The sequence below is a fragment of the Mercenaria mercenaria genome, chromosome 11 (assembly GCF_021730395.1).
Source record: "Mercenaria mercenaria strain notata chromosome 11, MADL_Memer_1, whole genome shotgun sequence".
Lineage (NCBI taxonomy): Eukaryota > Metazoa > Mollusca > Bivalvia > Venerida > Veneridae > Mercenaria > Mercenaria mercenaria.
In genome coordinates, this window is record NC_069371.1 from 64,657,659 (window position 1) to 64,683,386 (window position 25,728).

General features: G+C 34.8%; 1 protein-coding gene across 1 annotated transcript in view; it reads left to right on the top strand.

Moving 5' to 3' along the window:
- LOC123531058 (venom factor-like) overlaps nt 1–25,728 on the top strand; it is a 142,641-nt gene that overhangs the window by 115,057 nt on the left and 1,856 nt on the right. Inside the window, exons 32-40 of the mRNA XM_053517587.1 lie at nt 1,469–1,659; nt 2,469–2,657; nt 8,780–8,867; nt 9,929–10,009; nt 13,402–13,510; nt 19,322–19,420; nt 20,153–20,290; nt 23,747–23,836; nt 24,792–24,933. Of these exons, the coding sequence (XP_053373562.1) occupies nt 1,469–1,659; nt 2,469–2,657; nt 8,780–8,867; nt 9,929–10,009; nt 13,402–13,510; nt 19,322–19,420; nt 20,153–20,290; nt 23,747–23,836; nt 24,792–24,933 (1,127 nt within the window). The remainder of the gene's footprint in view (nt 1–1,468; nt 1,660–2,468; nt 2,658–8,779; nt 8,868–9,928; nt 10,010–13,401; nt 13,511–19,321; nt 19,421–20,152; nt 20,291–23,746; nt 23,837–24,791; nt 24,934–25,728) is intronic.

Sequence of the window (25,728 nt, forward strand, 5' to 3'; positions counted from 1 at the left end):
TTCTTTTAATCATAGACAAAGTTCATTATCTTTTATTTAAAAAACACAGACTTGCATCAATTTGATCTGACATATCTGATACCAAGCAGCTGCTCAGAAACATTGGCGCTTTGAAAATTAGTTCAAAATGTACAGTGCCCCCTCTCTACAACAACACCCTTTGGGAGACGGAAAATTTGGCTATTGTACGGAGGGGGAGGGAGTTGTTGTACAGAGGTAAAATTAAGAACAATTAGCATATTTTGGAGTCAGTAGCAAGTGTTGCTGCAAGGAGGGAATTTTTATTCATAGGACCGCCGTAGAGAGAGAGCACTGTACTTGCCCAAAAACGAAAACAAAAGAAAGAAATAAAATGGTAGGCAAGAAGATAACATAATACGGAAACGTCTGTAATCACATCGAACCTCCCGTGGTCATTAGATTAAATCATGTCGAAGTTATAACAACATGGAACTTAATATGGATATTGAATATTGACTTCAATAAGCTATACATTAAATCATATCAAAGTTAAATAAACATGGACCTCATCTGGATTTTACATTAAATCATATAGTTATATGAAGATGAACCTTGTGTGTTGTTAGCTAGGCTGATTTTTTAAATAAAATCTAAGAGGTATCGTCGATATTTCATTATCGGCATTTGACAATGTTAAGATTTCTTTTTTTGTCAAGTATGAGAGCTATAGCTTTGAAACTTTGTACACTTATTTTTATCAGTAGATGAACAAGAAGGAAAAGAAACATAACACTCACATGCGTTTTATCAAAACTAAAACCCCTCTGTACTTAGAAAGTTCTGATTTCTAAGTTAAATATTTTGTCTATGATATTAGAGATGTGGATTTGACCTTTGTACACGTAATTATTATCAAAATTAGATAAAGGTCAGGAGCCACAACTCTGTTGCATTTTGTCAGAAATATAGTTCATTTTTACGTAGAAAATTGGTATTTCCCGGTCATTTTTGTTTATATTCGCTTTTCTAGAATACTACGGCTTTTAAACTTTTTCCATTTTTCAACCATAGCTGATTACAAAGGCTAAGATACATAAAGCTTCTTTTGCCTATTTATAACGTAAAACACTTGCAGACGAACGTTGGCACCAGCAGGCGGTGCTCCTGTTAATTTAAATCATATCGTATCGATTAGAGCAGATGTGCAAATTATGCAGAAATGAATTAGAACAGAATAAAAGTTTTACAAAAATGATTTAAGAGTATGAAACTTCATTTATGATCAAAAGATAAGAAGATCAGAACAGAGCAGAAAAGCAACCGAAAATGTTTGCAATCCCGATTTATGTGAGGTAATAAAATGTGCAACACCTCCCATGCATCCGCTTAAATGGGGCTTTTGAATTTGAGCCGTCAAAAGACATACGAAGTCAAGCAACTGATGTTCGAATGTTTTCATATAACATGTGTAGACAACACATGAAAAAACAATTCTATTTTATTGTAGTTGCCTGTAGAAAGAGGTGATAACAAAATGAAAGTTCTTGTGACTGGTACTTCCGGAAGTGGCAGGATGAGAATCGAGCTACGTTATAACAGAGCAGCCAAAGATGACGAAATTTGTCCCTTTCGTATATCGGATATTGAAGTAGGCAATGTATATAAATATCCAATGGATCAAAACATTGCCAAGTTAAGGTAAGCCTCAGCTGTCACATGGCCATGTATGCTGTTGAAAAATGCTTACTGAAAAATAATTATTATATTTTCATTTATCAATACTTTAAATCTAAAGTGAGCTAGTTTTCTTACCTAAGTAATCTAAGAAATGACACGACACATACAATAAAATCTTTTGCTATCGAGTCGATGTGTATGGCACCTATATTAAAATCTACAGTTGTGTTGTCAAGCCGATGAATCCGGCACCTTATTAACTCTACAATTGTGCTGTCGAGTAGATGAATATGGTACCTTCTACGCTAATACAACAAGGGTTGGACAAAATGTGAAACCCATTCTTAATTTTACCCACGGTCCCTTGAAATATTAAAATAGGCCAAGATATAACACTGGAAAAAGTGGAAGTATGAGCATTGTTTCAAGTAAAACTCCAGTTGAAATAGATAGCTTTAACCCAATATACCAAACTCCTGTTACCAGTACGAAATTACAAGTTTTCAAATATAACTTTTCTTATTTTGACTGAGAAAGTCTCTTCAAGAGGAATCAAAATGCACACAGGAGTTGCTTCCCTTCAACTTCAGAAATCTCTACCTATAGGCAAGGAAGATCACTGCGTAGAAGACTGAAAAATAAAAAATATTTTATCAGGCCGATTTCTTCATTTCTAAAGCATAAGCTTCTAATACTTATGCGGCATTATCATTGATTTAACACATTTAAATGCAAAACGACCGGAAATGGATTGCTGTTATAAAACATTCACGTTCAATAAGATGCGCATAATGCCATTTTAAGCAGTTCAACATTACCTTTATTTTTAGGCAATGTGATGTATGTGGAGAATGTGCTGGTGACCCTGACAATGTCAATGATCACTCGCTGACAACGCCCGAGCCGGCGCCCACGACTACGCCTACGGCTGATAATATTTCATCGAATTTCGGTAGAAAGAAGAGACAGGCTAGTGGCAAGAGAGTAGATAAAATGAAATGCATACGGTTTAGTGTGAGGTGAGATTACTGTAGTATTATTTCTACAGTTTGTACCTGTTAGAAAAGTAAAATTGAATAGGTTTCTTGTTGTTAATTACTAGTAGTTTATTAGACATACAGTAAGTTACATATTACAAGCGTGTACATCATAATTGCATTATTAACAGCTTTTAATAGGCATGTGAGTAAAATAAGCTGATTAAGATTATCATTCACATGACTAAACTGATGCTGATATACCTTTTACTATAGGGATTATCAGTCATATGGGTAACATGACGTTGCTATGCCTTCAACCATAGGAATTATCAGTATCATTGATAAAATGACGCCTATCTGTCTTAAACTGTTAGCATTATTAGTCACATGAATAAACTGGCGCTGATCTTCCTTAAACGATAAGGATTATCAGTCACATTGGTAAAGTGACGCCGATCTGCTTTTTCAAGTAATATGGGTAAAATAACAACGATCAGCCTTAAGCTATAATGATTATATGTCACACTGGTAAACTGGCACTGATCTGCCTTAAACGATAGGGAATATCAGTCATACGGGTAAAGTAAACTGACGATGAACCACCTTAAACAATGAAGATTATCAGTCACATAGATAAACTGACGCTGATCTGCCTTAAACTACAGGGAATACCTGTCCTGTTGGTAAAATGAAGCCATATTGCCTTAAACTATCAGGATTATCAGACACATGGGTAAACAGACACCGATCTGCCTTAAACTATAGTGATTATCAGTCACATTGGTAAAGAGACGCCGATCTGTCTTATACTATCAGGATTATTAGTAATATGGGTAAAATGACGCCAATCTGCTATAAGCTATTAGGTGTATCAGTCACAAGGATATACTGACGCTTACTTGCGTTAAACTACAGGGAATATTAGTCATATTGGTAAAAGGACACCGATCTACCTAAAAAACAATAAGGATTATCAGTCACATTGGTAAACTGACGCTGATCTGCCTAAACATATTGGGATTAAAGATCACATGGGTAAACTGACGCCGATCTGCCTTAAACTATGGGGATTATCAGTCATTTTGGGTTTAATGGCGGCGATTTGTCTTAAACTATTATAGATTGTTGGATTTGTATCGAGAAATATGCACGAGCTCTGAAGTGGAAATATTACACCATTCTATGAGCATGAATTAACGGGTGGAGTGCAAATCTAATAAGCTTTTTATTCCAAACGCATCTTGTGACAAGATGGTCGGACTGGGGAGATAACTTATTAGATCAATTTAACCCTCAATACAATATTTTACCTTTTCAAACAAAAGAACCTGCCAATAACATTTGCTAAGGTCTAATTTAGAAAACAATACATAGATAGTTCCGAAAACTTCTCCTCCATGTTTGGCATAGGCCCACCATCGAACACCGTTACCTTGTTAAGCTGGCGGAAATCAATACAGATACTGATACTGTCATTTTTTTTCGAATAAAGACAATTGGAGATGAAAATCGAGCATTTGATAGTTCCATTATTCCCAACTTCAACATTTTATCTACTTCCTCTTACTAATGGCTGCGAATAAAAAGTAATAGCATAACCCTTTATTTTGGCGGGTCTGTAGTTGTCAACGGAATATCATGAACAATTAAGATGGTATTTCCGGGAATGTCTGTCAGTACATCTGAGAATGTTTCTAGCAATTCTACCACCTTTTGCTTACATTCTACCGGAAACTCTGAATTTATCTCAACGCTTTTGTACGTTTCTGTATTCTGTTTTATGGACACAGTACTATATCCTTTTCTAGACTGCTCGTAATTTCATCACTATTTTCCATTGGATCTAATCTGTCGGAGCATTTTTGATCCTCCTGTACAATAGCTGCAGCAACCATACTTAAGACACCCTTATCCGGTATAGAGTTACTATCATCGTTTTTTTTCTTCACTGTATTGTTTCATCATGTTAGCATGAAAAGTTGCCAACATAACAACTACTTATTATGTTTCATAGGTAACAATACAAGTACTTTACTACCTTTCTTATACCTTCTATCTATATTCTACCTATTGTAATACTTCTTGTACCTAACACTACTCTTGGGGGCCTCCTTGGCCGAGTGGTTTAGGTCGCTGGCTTCAAATCACTTGCCCCTCGTCGAGCCTCACTCGGGGCATTGAATTCGTCATGTGAGGAGGTCGGTGGTTCTACCCAGGTGCCCGCTCGTGATGAAATAATGCACGGTGACCTATAATTGTGTCGGTGCGACGTTAAAACCAACAAAATAAATAAATAAATAACACTTCTCTTGGCTAACTGTTGCTGAGCTATCTTACATCTTACACGTATCCTCTAACTCTTCTTGCAAATCCATAGCATACTCGTAAGTGGTTTTGCCTCCTCATTCTCCGTCTTAACAGGCCATAGCTTTATTAGAACAGTTACCAGTCAACGAATTGTTCTGTCGTAAAAGTACTCAAATGGAGAAAACCCCGAATTCTCTTGAGGAACTTCACGATATGCAAACAACTAAGTATTCAAATACCTTTCCCAGTCTCTGGGTATCTCACTACACATACGCTTTAACATTTGCTTCGAACTACCGTTGAATTTCTCTACTAATCCGTTACACATGGGTGATACGGTGTTATAGTCAACTGCCTAAGTTACAATGTATTGCAAATGAGACTAAAAAAACAGTGAATTGAATTGAATAATCTACTAATTTCTGCCAAAAGGTCTGACGTAAAGTGTGATCCACAGTCGGTATGCATTTCCTTTGAAACTCCCAATCTACTATACATATCTACCAACGCCTCTGCTACTCTCTCAGCTTTAATACTAGGCAATGCTATTGCTTCCGGATATCTAGTAGCATAATCTACCATAGTCAAAATGTATATTTCTCTGTTCAGTCATAGGTTGGAGCGATCCAATAATGCCAACAGCAACTCTCTTAAACTCTCATAGGTATTTCTCCTAAAGGGACTTTGCTCACTCTGCCTTTAGCTATAGTACGCTGACATATACCACGTGACTGGCAATATCTATTTGCAAATGACATTTCTCCTTGCCAGTAAAATTAACCTAAAACTATATCCAAAGTCTTTCTTACTCCTATATGACCTGACATTAACGAATCACGCGCGACATTTAACACGGTCTCACTGAGACATTTTAGTACAATTAACTGTCTACTTCTTTCTGCATTCTGGACGGTATATTCTCTATACGACAGTATACTTCTAACCTCAAACTTCACTAACCCCTTACCTCTACACTGCTTGCTCGGACCTTCCTCGGCCTTCTTTCTACATAAATCAAAACTGCTATCTTTCGGTTGCTTTTCCAGAAATTCCTCTCTAGAGATATCTAGAATTTATGACGGAACTTTAAGTTTAAGTTTAACTTGCAACTTAATTTTGGCCTCCGTCCTAGTTTCTACAGCTGACGCTAAGCTGTTAAAGTGAGGTTCTACAGCTCCCTTTACATTGCCAATTATGACATCATTTACTGTGAAATCATTTAAATTCGCTGGCATGAAATTTCGCGCAAATGTGAAAAAGGATTGTTTCGCGCGGGCTTTTAATTCGCACATTTTCAATTTTAGAAATGAAAAATAAAATTAAAAAAAAATAGCGCTGTCTTTAATTCGCGCATCGATCCTAGCGCGAAATACGCGAAAATTCGTCCTACGCGAATAAAAATGATTTCACAGTAGAGGATTGTCTACAGCCAAACTTCAACTGTACGCTTGAAATATGGGCAGTCAATTTTTACTAGAGCTACATTTCATATGTGATCACTCCCATGTACTTACATCTACAGGTTTTCTCTAAAACCTGACATGTTTCTACTAAGTCCCGTTTCACTATCACATATATACAACCTTTATCTCTCATAACGATTATATCCCTACCTTTACAAGTACCGGCGTTTGTAGGAAATGAGTTTACACTGAGCATACCTAACTCCTCAACATCATTGAAACCCACACGCTTAGCTCAATAGGGAGAGCAATGATCTACAGATGGCGGGGTCGCGAGTTAGAACCCAGGGCGAGGCGAATGTTCTCCTTGACGATTTGATAAAAGACTGCGTCTAACATCATTCATCCTCCACCGCTTGTAACGAAATTGATATGATATCTTTCTGTGGAAAGAAAACCCACTCTCCTTATTTTTCATACGTAAAAAATCCTTTTCTTACAAAAAAGGCGAGACTAAACAGATTAAAATCTAGGTTAATTAGTAAGTGCGTCACTATAGAAAAATATCTTGTTTTCTCACGAAATGCACATAAAATGCCCCTAAAACAATTAGTCATGTCATACAAGTGCTATATTGCAGAAAAGTGACTGACATAAGGTGTAACTTGAGCGACAAATTATCTATATTTAAAAGAAAATATTTCTAATGTTTGTTACTTGTACCAGGATTCATTAATTTTGCTTATGTGAATGGTGTATTTGTCCAATCTGTATAAATGTGGAGACACATTTTGTATTGTCAGACTAAGCTGAAAGGGAAGCACGTTCACATAGCATCCACTTGGTGGCTCGGAAGCCGGCCAGGGCTAAAGCTTTGCGCTGTGCACAACCTTAGACGGAATGAAGACGGAGACAGAGGGCTATGAAATGCTTATAGGCTTATTTGTGCTAGATGGAATTTTGTTAGCTCTGACAGAAGTTATACTATTGGTGACGGAAAAAAACTAGATAGAAACAAAAACAGTGTATTGAGTTATTTATCCAAGCGGACTTAAGGAGCGGCTACGCTACACGCTGATTCATGTGGAGAAGTTGACATTAACTTGCGGAGAACATGTTTGTACTGGTACAGAATCCAGGAACACTGGTTATATAACTGGCTACATTACACAACTGAAATACTTTTGAAAATTGGCGTTAAACCCAAAAAAACAAACAAATCATCATCACTGAGTTTTTCATAACTATTTCAACTTTCCGATCTATTAGACTGACTCCTATCTCTATTTCTTCCACTACCTCTACTCCTAGTTCGGTCACGGCCTGTACCCTTGTTTCTATTTTCCCTACTATCTCTATTCTCGCTCCTGCTCTACCCCTTTAGCTACTCTAGCACTGTTACCGGACCTACCACACCTACATTAATGCGACCTGTTCCCTATACGTCTACAATTTGTTCATTTCAGTTACCCATGGGGCTAATAACCTCTACCTCTATTTACGCCATTACAAATACTTCTATTGGCAGTGCCTGCATTTCGGTTATAAGGCAAAGGCCTCTATGGGGTTGCATATGGTTTATTGCCTCTATCCTTATTGGTTCGACTCACGACACACTTTTGGACATCAACGGGTTTTCTCAAACAAATCTGCCTCTCCTGCTCCATCCCTACCTTTACTCAGCCTATTGTTACTCAATTTTTGATACAGTTCCCTATTACATACATCTAAAAATTAGGGGATGAAAATATAAATTGCTGAAGATTAAAAATAATTAAGTTCCTTATAACTGAACCAAATGTAATGAAATTTACATGGAAATCTAACTTATCAAATGCAGAAAATCATGTAGGGTATTATATGCATGAAATCTGACATTTACTCAAAACATTACAAAAAGATGATGCAATACCAGTCTTTATACTATAGATACTATAGATACTTTGAGGCCCGTTTGTAATTTTGTGACAAATCTACACTTCAAGCTATTATAAAATTGACATAAAGTTGTTTTTGATCCTAAGTAAAATTGACAGTATAATCGTAAATAACTTTTAAACTGCGGAAATCGACGTTACAGATGACGTCACGCACCCAATATGAGATTTGAATTTCAAAATGGACACATGTTGAAGTTTCATATTCAGTTGCAATTTAACGGAATTTATAAATGAGTATGTAATAATAAAAGTTTTCATGAGTCATTTGGTTAAAATCACACCGATCTGCCTTAAATAGTAATTTTTTATTCACATGAGACTATCTCATATCGCATTAGTTAATACACACTAATAAAAACAAGTTCGAATTTCAAAAATATATGAATGTTTTGTCTGAAGTGGTGGCTCCGTGGGTGAAATTTTGTTTTTAGAATTTTAGAAATTTTTAACATAAATAATGTTTTCATCTGAAGGTAAATGCTTTACTGTTTGTTTCTTCATGATCATTTAGGGCGAAGGAGGGACATCAGCATGGGATGTCAATGATATACTTCAACCTGGAAACCGACGTAACAGTTTTAAAAGAGGATATGGAAAAGGTTATTGACTTCGTTATGTTGTTTTCTTTTGCTTTTGTTATTATATAAATTAAAGTAATTTGACACACATACATATTTTTATATAGTAACTTTGAAGAAATAGATGACCAAACACTGTAAATAAAAACTGCTCGTATTAGGTTATGCCTTAAGGATGAAAGCGGTTTCCAATGAATTATTGGAGAACTATTGACTGTAGCTGTTAATTTTTCAAAGTATAATTTCCTATGGGCATTCCTATGACTCGCATTGATTTTGGAGTCAATAATTTAAAGGACAAGCAAACAGTCACAATTAGGACGAGAACGGCCTTTGATCAGAGAATGCTTAGTCTTACCTGTGACATAATTCAAAAGCCCATTGCATGCGGTCAGTCAGTAAAATGACACGTATTGTTTTGGGGTCAGTGAATTAAAGGTCAAAGGTCAAAATCACAGTAACATTTAAGATTTAAGCTGAGATCGACGTCCGACCAAGTAAAGGCTTCGGCCTTTTATTGTCAAATTTCAAATGCCCATTGCCTGCGGTCAGTCAGTAAAAAAAACCCTATTATTCTGGGTGTCAGTGGATCAAAGGTCAAAGTCGCAATGGTCTTTAGGCGATGAAGTAAAGTCATAGGCCTATCAATGTCGAACTGTAATGGTTCATTGCCTGCAAAATGTCAAACAGCTTTTGTTCGCTTGATTGGACAGTACACTAAGAAAGCAGTCACAATGTATGCTGTAACGCCATTAAAAGATCATAAATAGTATTGATAGTTTTTGTAGTTGCTTCTATTTCAAATTAACTAATTCATCAATTAAGACTAAAATCAAATTCATTTAAATGTACGTCATTAGTTGCGTTGAATGTATACTTATTAGAAACTCGTGTTTAAGATCAAATGTCCAGTGAGAATTTAACAGAAATATGTAGAGGTTGTGAGTATAGTTTTTCTGTTTGTTATTCAATTTCCATTTCTCCAAACTTTCATTATCACATTTTACTAGTGGAGATGGATACAATAATTACATTAAAACTTACCCGAGCTCTTGCTTTTAATTTGTCCTGCTCTGTTGCAGCTTGTCGTGGAAAATGAAAACCTTGACGATTTTGAGATGCCAAGCGACGGAAAAGGATTTGTAGTATTTTATCTGAATACGGTAAATTGAAGAATGTCTTTCGTTATCTAAATTGATCCATTTCTAATTTTTATTCATAAGTTGCTATGATTCTTTTAATTGTTAGTGTATCGAGATTCTTATACAATAATGTCTTGTATACGACATTTTATTACAACAGAGTCTCTGGAGGCAATTGTATTTTACAGATTTGACATGTATTTCACAAATCTTGAAATCCGGCATGAACACATGTCATACACTACTTTCACGGATGTTTATATTATGTTAAATGGTAGTTGTAATAAAGTAAAATGTTATTTATATTTGTCTACACTACTGTAATATCGTTTCTCCATATTATTATAGTCTCGTTTATCCAACGTCAACGTCAACAGTTTAACTGTGAACAATCTAGAGGTCACAATTTTGGCCAATCGCAATGAAACTTGGTCATAATATTACTCTTAATAAAACCTCGGACAAATTTGTCATTTGTTATCTGGTGTCAAAAAAATAAGTCACTACGTCAATCAAAGAATAATACTCTAGAGTCCACATTTTCTTCTTGATTATCATAAACCTTTTCTCAGAATGTTTGGATTTATAAACTATAGAATAAGTTTAGAATTGTATTAACCTAGATTAAAAACTAGGTCACTGGGTCAAATCAAAGAAAATCTTTTTAACACTGTATATGCCTCATTTTCCATTTGATTTTCATAAGACTTTGTCAGAATGGTTTTGTTTATAAAATATATGACCAATTTAATACTAGGTTACCTGAGATTTTAAACTAAGTCACAAGGTCAAATCATAGGAAAACATAATTAACTTGGATAATGATCTAACTGATTGACAAAAATCTTGGTCAAAATGTTGGTCTCTTTGAAATCCAGACCATATTAGAAAGGTTATTTTAGGGTAAGAACTAGATAAGGTGCGCAATACAGGTCCTTCAGGATCCTATTGTATATAATAATATGGTGTGCATTACTTTAAAAACGTTTCATAATTGTTATGGTCATGAGTTTGTTATTTTCTTTGCAAACTTTGTAACAGATACGATTATTCCAGCAATATTTTACATGCACTTCAATTTTAACTTTTAATTGTAGTGGTGATATCATGTATTTTGAGTGAAGATCTATTTACAGTCGATTCTAAAGTTTTCAGTATGGAGCAGAAACCACTCAGCCAGCATTCTATATCGGCCCGATATCAAACCGACGTCGTTGTCTATAACGGCCCGATTTCGGCTTCAATATCGGCTGCAAATAGGAATGATGTCGACCCGACGTCGGCAGACGATATTGGGCCAACATCATAATGACATCGGTCAGATAGCAAACCATATTTGGCCAACATCAAAATGATATCCGCCCGACATTGGCAGATCATATCGTGTGTGACACGCGGTGCTTTATCAAATTTTCTTAAAATATACAATTTATAAGTTTTCAGAGTAATATTGTTGAGAACTGATGTGTCTCGCATCATGTGTATGATGCTTATTTGATTTTATTGATTTAATATTTTTCACAACTATATACAATATACGTAAGGTCTTTCTGTATATTCTTAACATTATTGAAATTGTTCAATTAGAATTTTAAACATATTGATATTTTCATTTTTTTTATATATACAAATATTTCTATGGCGGCATTTTACATAAAAGTAAAATGCATCTTAATTATTACACCCCCTCTTCCCCACCCCCCCTTTATGATAAATACCGGTTATATATTTGTTTGGAACCTGGTTTGATTAATTCTGGCATTCATCATATTTTCTTAATAAATTAGCATATAAAAACAATTACATTACTTTTTATACGCCCGTTTGAAAAACGGGACGTATTATGGGAACTCCCCTGGCGGGCGGATGGGCGGGCGGGCGGCGTCCACAGACCTTGTCCGGAGCATATCTTCTACATGCATGGAGGGATTTTGATGAAACTTGGCACGGTTGTTCACCATCATGAGACGGAGTGTCATACGCAAGAACCAGGTCCCTAGGTCTAAGGTCAAGGTCACACTTAGAGGTCAAAGGTCAAATTCAAGTATGACTTTGTCCGGAGCATATCTTCTTCATGCATAGAGGGATTTTGATGAAAGTTGGCACAATTGTTTATCATCATGAGGCGGAGTGTCATGCGCAAGAACCAGGTCCCTAGGTCTAAGATCAAGGTCACACTTAGAGGTCAAAGGATACAAGAATGAAAACTTTGTCCGGAGCATATCTTCTTCATGCATAGAGGGATTTTGATGAAAGTTGGCACAATTGTTCATCATCATGAGACGGAGTGTCATGCGCAAGAACCAGGTCCCTAGGTCTAAGGTCAAGGTCACACTTAGAGGTCAAAGGATACAAGAATGAAAACTTTGTCCGGAGCATTTCTTCTTCATGCATGGAGGGATTTTGATATAACTTGGCACAAATGTTCACCACCACAAGACGGAGTGTCATGCGCAAGAACCAGGTCCCTGGGTCTAAGGTCAAGGTCACACTTAGAGGCCAAAGGTCAGATACAAGAATGACTGTCCGAAGCATTTCTTCTTCATGCATAGAGGGATTTTGATGTAACTTGGCACAATTATACACCATCATGAGACGAAGTGTCATGCGCAGTTCTCTTCTTTAGAATTACTTCCCTTTGTTGTTACTATAAATAGCTTATATTGTAACTTTTTCATTACTAGACGTAGGGAAAAATCGAGACCACTTTTCTGTAGTACAACATGCATGTTACATCCAATTTTGAGGTGTATTTTGACCAATCTCTACCTGGTAAGGATTTTTGTGTGGACTTAAAAAAATTTTTTTTTGTATTTTTTTTTTTCTTTTTTTTTTTTTTTTAAGATTAACTTCCCTTAGTTGTTACTATAAATAACTTATATTGTAACTTTTTTTATAATTGACCGTAGGGAAAAACCAAGACCACTTTTCTGTGGTACAACATAGTTGTTACTTTCTAATTTTAGGTGTATTTTAAGGTATCGCTACCTGGTAAGGAGTTTTTTTGTGGACTTAGAAAAACAAAAGAATTACAATGATTACTAAACAACCACAAAATTAAAATTACATCTGCAAATACAGGTGCTAGAGTAAATAAATTTGCTGTGACGGGCGTATATTGTGACATTCTGGCACTCTTGTTCACGTTTATCATTAATATTTTGAAATATATAGTTATATAATATAAAAATTCAATATGTCGGCCCGATGTCAATCCGACGTACGAAATAGTTACACTGATTGATGTCGATATACCGATTTCAATATTTTGCGGCACTACAACGATCCCACGTCGGCCCTACATCGGCACTATTTGCCGACATTCCTACATTATACCTATATCGGCCGATATAGTCATGCTGTCTGGGCAAGTATAATAAAAAGTATGTACATTATATTCTTCATTCTTTTAGCTTACGTCACATGAAAATAATTTTGTTTTTCGGCTTGTCGACAACTTTGATGGTGACGTTAACTCACGACAGCCTGTTTCGGTGGATGTGTTTGATTATTACAATCCAGGTATGAAATCAACGTTTGATTATTTATTAAAATCAAGGTACGAAGTTATTGTTTGATTTTTACAATCCAGGTACGAAAACCTTGTTTGATTGTTATAATCAAGGAAAGAAATGGTTGTTTGATTATTAAAATCCAGGTACGAAATCGTTCTATGTATTAAGATAAATGTTTTCTAGCGCTTCAGCGATGTAAAGGTCAAGGTTAATTGTTAATTACTTCATAGGCCCCAAACAGAAGGTTTGGATACTTACTCTAATAACATTTTAAATTGATCTTCATGAAATTTGGTCAGAATGATAGCCTTGAAGACATATAGGTCAAATTCGAATATGGTCACGTGGTCAAATCAAAGAAAATACTTGTTTACACTCAAGGTCAATTTAATCAATGTGCGACTATTATCTGAAGAAGCTTTCGTGTGTACGGGCCCTCCTAAGGATTTTAATTTACCCAACATACAAAACTTGTATACAGGGTTTCGTTAAAACATTGCTGTTTCAGTCCTCACAAAATGGAGAGGGTCCTGAATATTGTATAAAAGGTCCCCTGTCGGTGTTACCCTGGAGAAGGCTTATGATTTGCACAACGTCTGTCCGTTCGTCACTCCGTCACTCAAAGCGGAATCCTGCGATAACTTTAAAAGCATTAGAAATCGTTTTATGAAACTTTGTACATGAACATGGATAAATGCCAGTATTAAAATAATGTAAATATTTAGGCAGCGTTTTTATTATTTTGCTTAAGTATTCCTACAATAAATAAATCTGGTTTGAAGTGGTTTCTAAGTGAAAAGCATTCATTCTTTTTGTTTCGTCTTTTGTACGATTTTTCAGGTTTCCTGTATTTCTTTGTGACGATTATTATTGTTATTTAATTCATTATTCATATTTAAATATGGCAGAATTAGCATATGTTGTCTTGAGAAAATTTTAAGTAAAATATTATTAGATAGATAGATAGATTTATTTCGGTAAAAGGGTACATGAAACAAATCATTATCAATAAGATGGATTAGCGAAAACAATTAACAAGCAAAATGACCTACAAATTGAGCCATGTAGTGCACACCAACACCAGGGATAACACAAGAAAGAGGGAGTAACCTTCCTCTTATTTCCATAGTGGTCCCTAATATTGGAGGCCTGCACAGAAAGCCATGTATTTTAATTAGAGATCAATATTATTTAAGAATTAATCGAGTAACAAATTATCAAGATAGTCACATGATTAAGAATAAAATGCATCACAGATTTGCTTTAAATTAAGAATGACAGACTAGTTACCCTAGAGCTATAACAGGCATTAAGTGGTAAAGACTAAGCAATTAAGATACATTTGTACTACATCTGTACTTCAGATCTCAAACTTATGACTTATCCTAAAAGATGGAAAAGACGAAATAAACAAGAGGGCCAAGATGGCCCTAGGTCGCTCACCTGAAAAACACACCATAACACACCATAACCGTGTAAACATGTTTGACCTAGTGATTTCATGGAAAAAATATTCTGACCAATTATCATTAAAATTGGAGCAAAAACCTTGAGTGTAAACAAGTATTTTCTTTGATTTGACCTCGTGACCATATTCGAACTTGACCTAGATTTCGTCAAGGCTATCATTCTGACCAAATTTTATGAAGATCAATTGAAAAATACACCCTCTACCGCATACACAAGGTTTTTCTTTGATCTGGCCTAGTGACCTAGTTTTTGACCCTAGACAACCCATATTCAAACTTGACCTAAATTTCATCAAGGCAACCATTTGGACTAAATTTCACGAAAATCCAGTGTAAAATGCAGCCCCTATTGCATACACAATGTTTTGCCTTGAATTGATCTAGTGACCTAGTTTTTGGACCCAGATGACCAACATTCAAACATGGTCTAGATTTCATCAAGGCCATCATTTTGACAAAATTTCATGAAGATCAGTTGAGAAATACAGCCTCTATCACATACACGAGGTTTTTCTTTGATTTAACCTAGTGATCTACTTTTTGAGCCCAGATAAATCATAATCTAACTTAACCTAGATTTCATCAAGGCAATCATTCTGACCAAATTTCATGAAGATCAATTGAAAAATACAGCCTGTATCACATATACAAGGTTTTCCTTTGATTTGACCTTGTGGCCTAATTTTTGACCCCAGATGATCCATATTCGAAACTGACCTAGATTTCATCTAGGCAATCATTCTAACCAAAATTCTTGAAGATTAATTGAAAAATACAGCCTCTATCGCATACACAAGGTTTTTCTTTGATTTGACCTAGTGACCTAGTTTTTGACCCAGATGATCCATTTTCAAACTCGGCTTAGATATCATCAAGGTTATCATTCTGACCAAAATTCATGAAGACTATTTAAAAAATACAGCCTCTATCGCATACACACAATTTTTTCTTTGATTTGACCTAGTGACCGACTTTTTGACCCCAGATAACCCATTTTCAAACTCGACCTAGATTTTATAAAGGTGATTAATCTGACAAAATTTCATGAAGATCAATTAAAAAATACATCCTCTATCGCATACACAAGGTTTTTCTTTAATTTGATCTTGTGACCTAATTTTTGACCCCAGATAACCCATATTCAAATCTGACCTAGATTTCATCTAGGCAATCATTCTAACCAAAATTCATGAAAATTAATTGAAAAATACAGCCTCTATCGCATACACAATGTTTTTCTTTGATTTGATCTAGTGACCTAGTTTTTGACCCTAGATGATCCAATTTCAAAATCGACTAAGATTTTATCAAGATAATCATTCTGACCAAAATTCATGAAGACTATTTGAAAAATACATCTTCTATCGCATACACAAAGTTGTTCTTTGATTTGACCTAGTGACCTACTTTCTGACCCCAGATAACCCATTTTCAAACTCGACCTAGATCTTATAAAGATGATTATTCTGACAAAATTTCTTGAAGATCAGTTGAAATATACAGCCTCTATCGCATACACAAGCTAAATGTTGACAGACAGACAGACATTCAGACGACGGACGCCGGACATTGAGCGATCGGAAAAACTCATCAAGTGAGCTAAAAAGGATGCTAACTGGTCATAAGATGAAGTTTAATGGCACCCTTGAATTTACTAGGACATTCAATATTTCTTAGACTCTGAGGAAGATCATTCCACAGTGTTATTACCTTGAAGGCAAAATACTTTTTACCCAAACTCCCGATCTTATGCAACGAATAACGTCCAGTGTGTCTAAATAATTTTTTTTTTAAATTAAATCCATCATGTGGGTCCATTGGAGATAGTGCTACGACTCTTGATATTGTATGTCGATCATGCACTTTGATAAACAGGAGCATTGCCATACTTGATTTATGCACATGACAAAGAGTTATCTGATCAACCCTCTTTGATACTGGTAACCAGCTGTTGCCTGTTACATTTACCTATATGGGACCTGGAATCTAGCTTCAGCACAAAAAGTTTACTTTGGGTAGTCTGTAACCTGTTTCTCCAGTATTGAGACAAACTAGGATACCAGACGGAACAATCAAAGTCAAAATGACACTGAATTAAAAATGTGACCATCAGTTTCCTTACACCTTTGATTGGAAAAGCTTTTGCAAGTAGGAAGTGTCAATCACATCGTTATTGTCCGAGACAAACACCATCTGGAGTGATTTAGTATATAAAGGCCACTTTTGTCTAAAATGAGATAGAAAAAGAACAAAAATATTCAAAAATATTCTACAATTTACGTTTCTTAGTATAGTTTTGCTTAAGCTCTGTGCATGAACTTTGTGATTTACTGAAGAAAAAAACATCTCTTTATTTTATTACTCTCTAAGGAAACTTTGAAACTAACTTATACTCTCATTTAATTTGTTTCAATTGTGTGAATATCTCTGAAGAAAATACAACTTTGTGCTATTCCTCTACTTAAGAAATAAGAAGTTCCCAATTGTGGTTTATCGTAGAATAACCCGTGTTTTGAGTTCTTATGCGTAAGAATATATCACAAAGGCCGTAGGCCTGAGTGATATATTGTTTCGCATAAGAACGAAAAACTCGGGTTATTCTACGATAAATCACACTTGGGAACTTGTTATTTCGATTCTAACACGACATACTAGTATCAACAGTGTTAGAATAAAAATAGTTACTTCTTTTTACGACCGTGCTACGCACCTGCATCGGATGACGTCATTGCACGAGCGTGGGTTATTGTAGAATAACCCGAGATAGATTTTGCTCTACATGTATGTAGGTTATTTGCTGCTCGTGTTAGAATTTAAGATATTTTAGCATGCTTTAATATCTTTTGTTTACTATTGTTACAATATACATTATAAATATTATGAAAGAATGACAGTATGTACTTTTTAGCTCGACTATTCGAAGAATAAGTAGAGCTATCCTACTCACCACGGCGTCGGCGTCGGCGTCGGTGTCGGCGTCGGCGTCGGCGTCGGCGTCATACCTTGGTTAAGTTTTTCGTACCAGTCCACATTTTGACAAAGTCTTTTGAGATAAAGCTTTGAAACTTTCAACACTTGTTTACCACCATCATGCCCAGTTATAGGCAAGAGCACATAACTCCATCAAGGATTTTGGCTGAATTATGGCCCCTTTTGACTTAGAAATCATGGTTAAGTTTTTCGTACCAGTTCATATTTTGACAAAGTCTTTTAAGATAAAGCTTTGAAACTTTCAACACTTGTTTACCATCACCATGGCCAGTTATAGGCAAGAGTACATAACTCCATCAAGGATTTTGGCTGAATTATGGCCCCTTTCGACTTAGAAATCTTGGTTAAGTTTTTCGTACCAGTTTGTATTTTGACAAAGTCTTTTGAGATAAAGCTTTGAAACTTTCAACACTTGCTTACCATCACCATGTCCAGTTATAGGCAAGAGCACATAACTCCATCAAGGATTTTGGCTGAATTATGGCCCTTTTTGACTTAGAAATCTGGGTTAATATTTCGTACCAGTTCATATTTTGACAAAGTCTTTTGAGATAAAGCTTTGAAACTTTCAACACCTGTTTACCATCACCATATCAAGTTATAGGCAAGAGTACATAACTCCATCCTGGATTTTGGCTGAATTATGGCCCTTTTTTACTTAGAAATCTTGGTTAATTAAGTTTTCCATACCAGTTCATATTTTTTATAAAGTGTTTGACATATGGCTTTGAAACTTTTATCACTTGTTTATTATAATAGTCTCTATCTGTGGGAAAGAGTACATAACTCTGTGATCTATTTTGGCTGAATTATGGCCCTTTTTGGACTTTGAAATTGGTACTGTTTTCATACAAGTCCACGTTTTGTCAAAACTATTTGACATATGGCTTTTAAACTTTGAACACTTGTTTATCATTATGATTTCCATCTGTAGGCAAGGGTACATAACTATTTTGACTGAATTATGGCCCTTTTTGGACTTTGAAATTGGTTCATACATTGCCATTTAGTGCAAGACTTATCGAAATCAAAGAAATACAGGAACATTGTTTGTCTAATCTATTTGTTTCTTTTGTCTGAATATCTGTGGAAATATTTTAACCCCATTCTTCAATCAATTCTTCGAATAGTCGAGCGCGCTGTCATCAGACAGCTCTTGTTTTTAATTACTATAGTAACAAATAGTTAATAGCAAAAATAGTTTAAACATATGACAGCATATTCATTCTGTGGTAACTTAAGAAGTGTCCGAGATTTTTTCTTCGTTTGCCCCTCCGTTCTTGAGTCTGTGTGTCCTTCTATCAGTTAGGTATGTCGGGTTTTATCATAACTTTAGTAATGCACTTTTTTCCGTTTAGATCAATACTGTAGGAAGATATATGGAACAGGTCTAAACCAGGACGTGTCTGTTGACTACAGGTGCGACTCTAAAAACACACAATGCAAATGTCTCCAGAGTAAGTTTACAAGTTTATGAAATCTTTTTGAAATTCATGTATTACAAACAATGTATATATGACTTTAGTAATTTATTTCTCCAAATAAGGTCTAAATTTGTATGAAAGCTACATCCATTGCTATAAGTTCACGATATGATAATGCTGTTTTCATAAAAAAATATGATAGCTTGATAAGAGTGATTTCTAAGATGTTAAAATCTATTAAGATATATCAAGTAACTTCCATTTGTTTGTGTGTTTGATGTAACATTTGTAAAAGTGCATTACAACAATGTTTTATATTTGTAAACTGTGAATAACAACATTGTTTTATATTGGATTTTTGTTTTGTAACAGGAGCACAAGAACACTGTCTTTCATTATAAAATCAATATTTATAGCCCATTACATTGGTCTAAACCTAGATATACGATTAAATTAATGATAAGGCGTATTGACGCGCATGCGGAGCCAGTGACACGTATTAACCCACAACAGTGACGTAATAAAAGTCTGACGTCATAACAAGGTGATATCGTACCATATTCAAGACTCGGTCGATATCATTTTTTCCAGGCTGAGAAATTTACATATTGACCTTTTTAAAGGTAAAATGTATAAAGATGCATATCAATATTTTTTTATATGTGCAAAAGATGCATAACACCTTTTTTTTTGAAAAACGGTGCATTAAAAATTTGTTTATTTCTATAAAAGGTGCATAACAACAATGATATATATTTGTTAAAGGTACGTGTTCTAAGCCAGTGGAAAATGAGATTTCCAAAATGATTAAGATGATACAGAGAAACCCGAGACGAAAGAATTTACCAAAACCAGCTCTGCAATTGAAAAAGTACACATGCAACCTAGAAAAGGCAAACTATGGTTTGTATACATATCGTATATTCAGAATAACTACTATCTGAGAAATATTCATGGTGAGCTATTTTTATCACGCTGTGTTCATCCTCCGTTGAGCTTGCGTACATGCGTCCATCCGTCCGTCTGTCGTCAAGAATTTCTTTCAACGACATATCCTCAAAAACCATGAAATGTAATTGAATAAAACATGGCCTGCGTGTTTCTTGGGTGGTCCTCTACTAAAATTTTTCAACGGTTCCGCTTCGTTGCCCATAGGGGCCGCCAGAACTAAAAATAGAAAATCATATCTTCAAACGACAAATGTTCCTAAACCACTGGTCCGATTCTAAAATATTTTCACACAAATGGTCCTTGTGTAACTTTCTACCAAGATTGTTCAAATTATTCTCATTCGTCAAAAATAAAAAAAAATGGCCGCCAGGGGGGCGTGGTCACTTTTTCTGTGTATATAAAGTGGAAACTTTGAAAAATCTTTTTATTTGAAATTGCTTGACCCATTTTAATATAATTTTACACAATTGGTTCTTGTGTGACCCTCTACCAAGATTGTTCAAATTATTTTGATTCGTCATAAAACATGACAGCAAATGGGCGTGGTCACATTTCCATGTATATATAAAGTAGGAACCTAAAAAGTGTTCTTGTGTGAAACTGCTGGCCCGGTTTAAAAATAATTACACACACACATTGTCCTTGTGTGACCTTCTACAAAGATTTTTTTGTCATAAAAAACACATGGCCATCAGAGGACGTGGTCAGTTTACCCTAGGTTTCATTATACAAATTCAGTTTCTTCTTTATTTCATATAAATGATTAAATGTTGAGACCTCATTTTCAGTGCTTTAGAGCATTTCAATGATATAAAAACCATTTATATCCATTTAGTATAACATGTCTTGTTACAAAAATGAAAAAAGATATTGTGATGTTATGTTAGATATATGAATATAATCTGTTCTGAAAAACACCACCCTCTGAAAATGCTCCCATGAAATGTCGTTTAGCGATTACGCATATGTAGAATTTTCTCAGTGACTAAAACTAAAACCTGGAAATTCAGAATGAAGGTGATCATTTTTCAAGATAATAAGCAGTACAACTAATAAAATCTGGAAAGTAGATCCCTCGGAAACACCGAGAACAAGGCAAATAGTAAAAATTGCAGACTCGGTTTGATTGAGTCTGTTCATGGGCAGTAATGGAAAAAGCAACACTGACCACGCCCTCTAGCACCGGCTTAAGCAGTATTCAATCTTCAAATCTAAATGAGTTGAAATCAATAATCCCGAAGGACCAGAAAATATAACAACACTGAGACGAAGTCGGGGCGACATTTTACGGCCGCCACACAGCACTTAACACCCGCTGTTGTGAAGTAAATAAAATCTGGAAAGTAGATCCCTCGGAGGCACCGAGAACAAGGCAAATAGTGAAAATTGCAGACTCGGTTTGATTGAGTCTGTTCAGCCTAAAATATAACTGTCACATCATTATAAGAATAATTATAACAAATCTCAACAACGAGATGTCAACTTTTTATGCGAGTAACCGATCCAACTGTCGTACGGAGGATCAGTTGTGATTCCAAAGGCACATACACTACCTTTAAGGCCAGGAGGGTCACCTATCATCCATCGCATGCATTAAAAATACAAAATCAACGTACGACCTTGAGTGTGCTGATGAAACCTGAATGAACCAGCCAAACAGATAAAGAAAAGACATAGGGGATGTTTGTTTGTTTCAGTGTAAAATTGAAAGATCTTTCACGAGTAAACAACAGATGCAATATTTTCTCGAGTGGCATAGGCACGAGTGAAAGTATAAGATATAGTGTTCATGAGTGGAAGATATTTTAATCTCACATGTAAAACAAGCACATTTTCCTTTTGTTGCATGTTAAGACTAAAATTACCATTTTATAGTTTCTTACCAGTGAAAGATATTTCACTGTAAAATTTCAATAATTCAACTGCAAAACATGTAATAATGATACATGACATCAGTCACCTGATGTGTTATTTAATATTCGCTCATGTGTATATGATGTCAATCACATGGTGTGATATTTAACATTCACTCATGTGTCGGATATTTGTAACGAATATCAAAGTTGGTAGAGGTTCACTTGAAATGCTGTTAGCTAGAATGTTGTTATAAGTTATCATTAGCGGTCATTAATACACATGTTAATACAAATGTATATATAGTAACGAAATCTACATATTTTTTTCGGCGTGTGATCGGTATTATTTAGTCATAACAGTGGCGGTTATGTTGAATATCAGTATCAATATTATAACACTCACTAACAGTAAAACAGATTTCCTTCATCGTGTATTTTTCTTTGTATTCATATGCATTGCGCAGTTATGGGATAATTACCCGACGAACAACCTGGTTCCGATTTCACGAAAATACTAACTTTTGTTAATTGGCTTAAGTACGTTAATTTGCTTGAGAAAAGTAAAATGTTGAGCAAATTAACGTACTTAAGTACTTAAGTACTTTCGTGAAATCGGAGCCTGAGGTCCGAAGTTTCGCTGCCTGCCTAATGCTAAATTAATGTTGAATTAGACATAGGTATTAAAGACATTAATGCTTGATTAGCCTGTGCAGTTATAAGAAAATTCTCCTCTAAGTGAATAATGGCCTTCAGCCCGGCCCTCAAGTCATTATGCACATCTGCAGGAAAATAACTAATTATGGTAAAGGGATATAAAGTATTAATCTCTGTATAATGTCAAATCTTGTAAGAGGTGCTGCTGGCTAACTTTGGCTTTAAGATTTTACAAATTAGACATAGTATTAGAGATCAATCAATGACATATTAGAGATCAGTCAAATACACAAATGATAATGCTACCTTTCATTTACCTATGCACTTGTACGAATGCAGATGAAGGAACAATGAACTAACTGTATGGTGAAAAACTTGGTGATAAGTTGTTCCATTGAAATGTTAATTTTTAAGGTAAATTCTGAAGAGATTTTTCTTGTTTTTGTAAATGATATGTGATATGGTACAAATGACATTATATCTGAATTCAATATTAGATCTGAATTTACTTTACTAGACTTAAAAACATTTTCTGAAGTCATACATTATACACCAGTTTAACAACTGTTTCACAGTCAAATAAGTTCCTTTAGCAATAACCCAATTATAAGATAGGGATTATGTATCTATCAGTGACTAGATAGGTAGGGCTATCTGCGTGGAAATTAAATGTTTCAGAAACGCTTAAACGACATACTTAAAAATGATCAGATTAAGACTTTAATATTATACTTGGTTTAAATGTAACATAAAATCACTGAACAATAGTGTTTAACTGTTTTCCATAATTTAAAACTTTAAGTACATGTACTATATCGATACAAATTAAACCTTAGCAAACCTTTTACCAGTAACTTAGTGTTGAAATGTATCTAAACTTATTCCTACTTTTGTACAGCTGTTTATGTTGAGGTGGAACATGTATGGCCAGACATCGATACCAAGAACACAATGGCCAGGGCAGTTGTTAAAAGAAATATTCACCAAGGTTAGATTTTAATTTTACAAAAATAGATTATAGGATATACAGATAATATCATATTATGATAAAGTAATTTATATATTTGTTAAACAAGCCGTTTCCTACATAGACTTCAGGAAATAAGGCCAATGATCTTTTCCTCTTTTTCTCATAAACCTATTAAATCATCTGCAGCGAGGCATTGGTCTAGAGGTATATAGCTTGTTGTGTCGAGTGCAGCTGGGGCTGTAAGGGTTACAAAACACCTTATATGACACCAGCTCTGTTTTGTGTTCATGGGGCGGATTCGATAGTGATTAAAATGAGCTTTCAAGATTTTAACGCAATCGAGCTAAAATAAATTGGTATAAAGTTTATGGAAAATAAAACCGTCTGCTTTTTATGTAACCCTAATGATTTGAGTGCGTTGTTTTTCAACATTACGGTACTTTAAAGTAAGAAGGTCAGGTTACGTAAGACAATCTCTTTTGGGTTTCTTTTTATCAGGTAGCCAAAAGAGTGCATATTTTGCCATGAATCTGTTAAATGAAATCGACATCAGTATCTACATAATTATGATTAAAATCTTATGTCTTCCTTTATCTTGCAATACACTTGTCTACAAAAAATACTTGTCATTACATCAATATCACAATCTTTAAATAGAAGAGCATAAATTGTGTAAACATCTACTGTGAAATCATTAATATTCGTGGGACTAATGTCGTGCTTTCGTGGTTTGTCAATCACGAAATTTAATCCAACGAACAATAAATTCCATCATTTACTGTCAAAAGTTAAAATCCACGAATCATATCCACGAATTGCCGTTTGACCAAACACGAATTTCATGCCCCGAAATAAATGATTTTACAGTATTAGGCTATCTTATGTTGTAAAGGCTCATTTACGACTATTCTTATTAAATTTAAAATAAAGTGCTGTTATTATATTTCGTATACTTCTGTTTTTCTGCTATTAGGTGCTTATGCGTACGAGAAAGACGATGAGCTGATATTCTATTGGAAATCAAGTTGTCCCCATCCTAAATTAGAAGTCGGAAAACAGTATTACATTATTGCCAAAGATGGGCACGAAGTTAGTGCGGATAATGAACAAACTGAGTAAGCAAATAATTTATTTATTTCACCAATAATAAATTGGTATTGTTCTCCCTAAAATACAGTAGGTGTAGAAAGGAGGCTGATGATAGGAAAATAGATATTGCGTTCCTTTAATCCTCCGATGCGTTTCGTGTTTGTTTTGTCTTAGTCATTGTTGTTTGCATGTATAGTTTTGTTTATGGGTTTGTGTTGTATGCATATATAAAGGGTGTAAGGGAGTTCGTTCCAAATGGAAAAGTAAATCGGGAAATCAAAAACATGGAAAGGAAGACATATAGTTTTTCGTCATATTAAATGATACCGTAATGCTGCTTTAGAAAGTTGTTTTTTCTAATTGGAGAAATTTGCAACTTTTGAAAATAAACAAGCGTCTCTTCTATCAATGATTCAAACACGAGCATTTTATGTGATCTGAATTATTATTTGTACAATACAAACTCAACTACTATAATGTAAAACAAAACAAAAAACTTCTATATATTGAAACATATATGTACTGTTAAGTATGGAAGTGGCCTACCCACATAAATTTTAAAGTTATAGTGTCATATATTCGTCTCAACTTATCCAATAGTAAAACCTTAAAAAAATGGTCGTCTTTCAGTGAATGTTATGAACCTTTCATGTTTTCTCTGACATCTCAGTAAAATAATATGGACATTGGCTTTTAAAAACCGAAACGATATATATAAAGCGTAACGTCATTTATCCGGATTACTTAGAATAAAACATGGACTCGTCGGCATGCGTAAACGAAAATCATTTTATGAATACATTGCAACTTTTGAGTAGAAT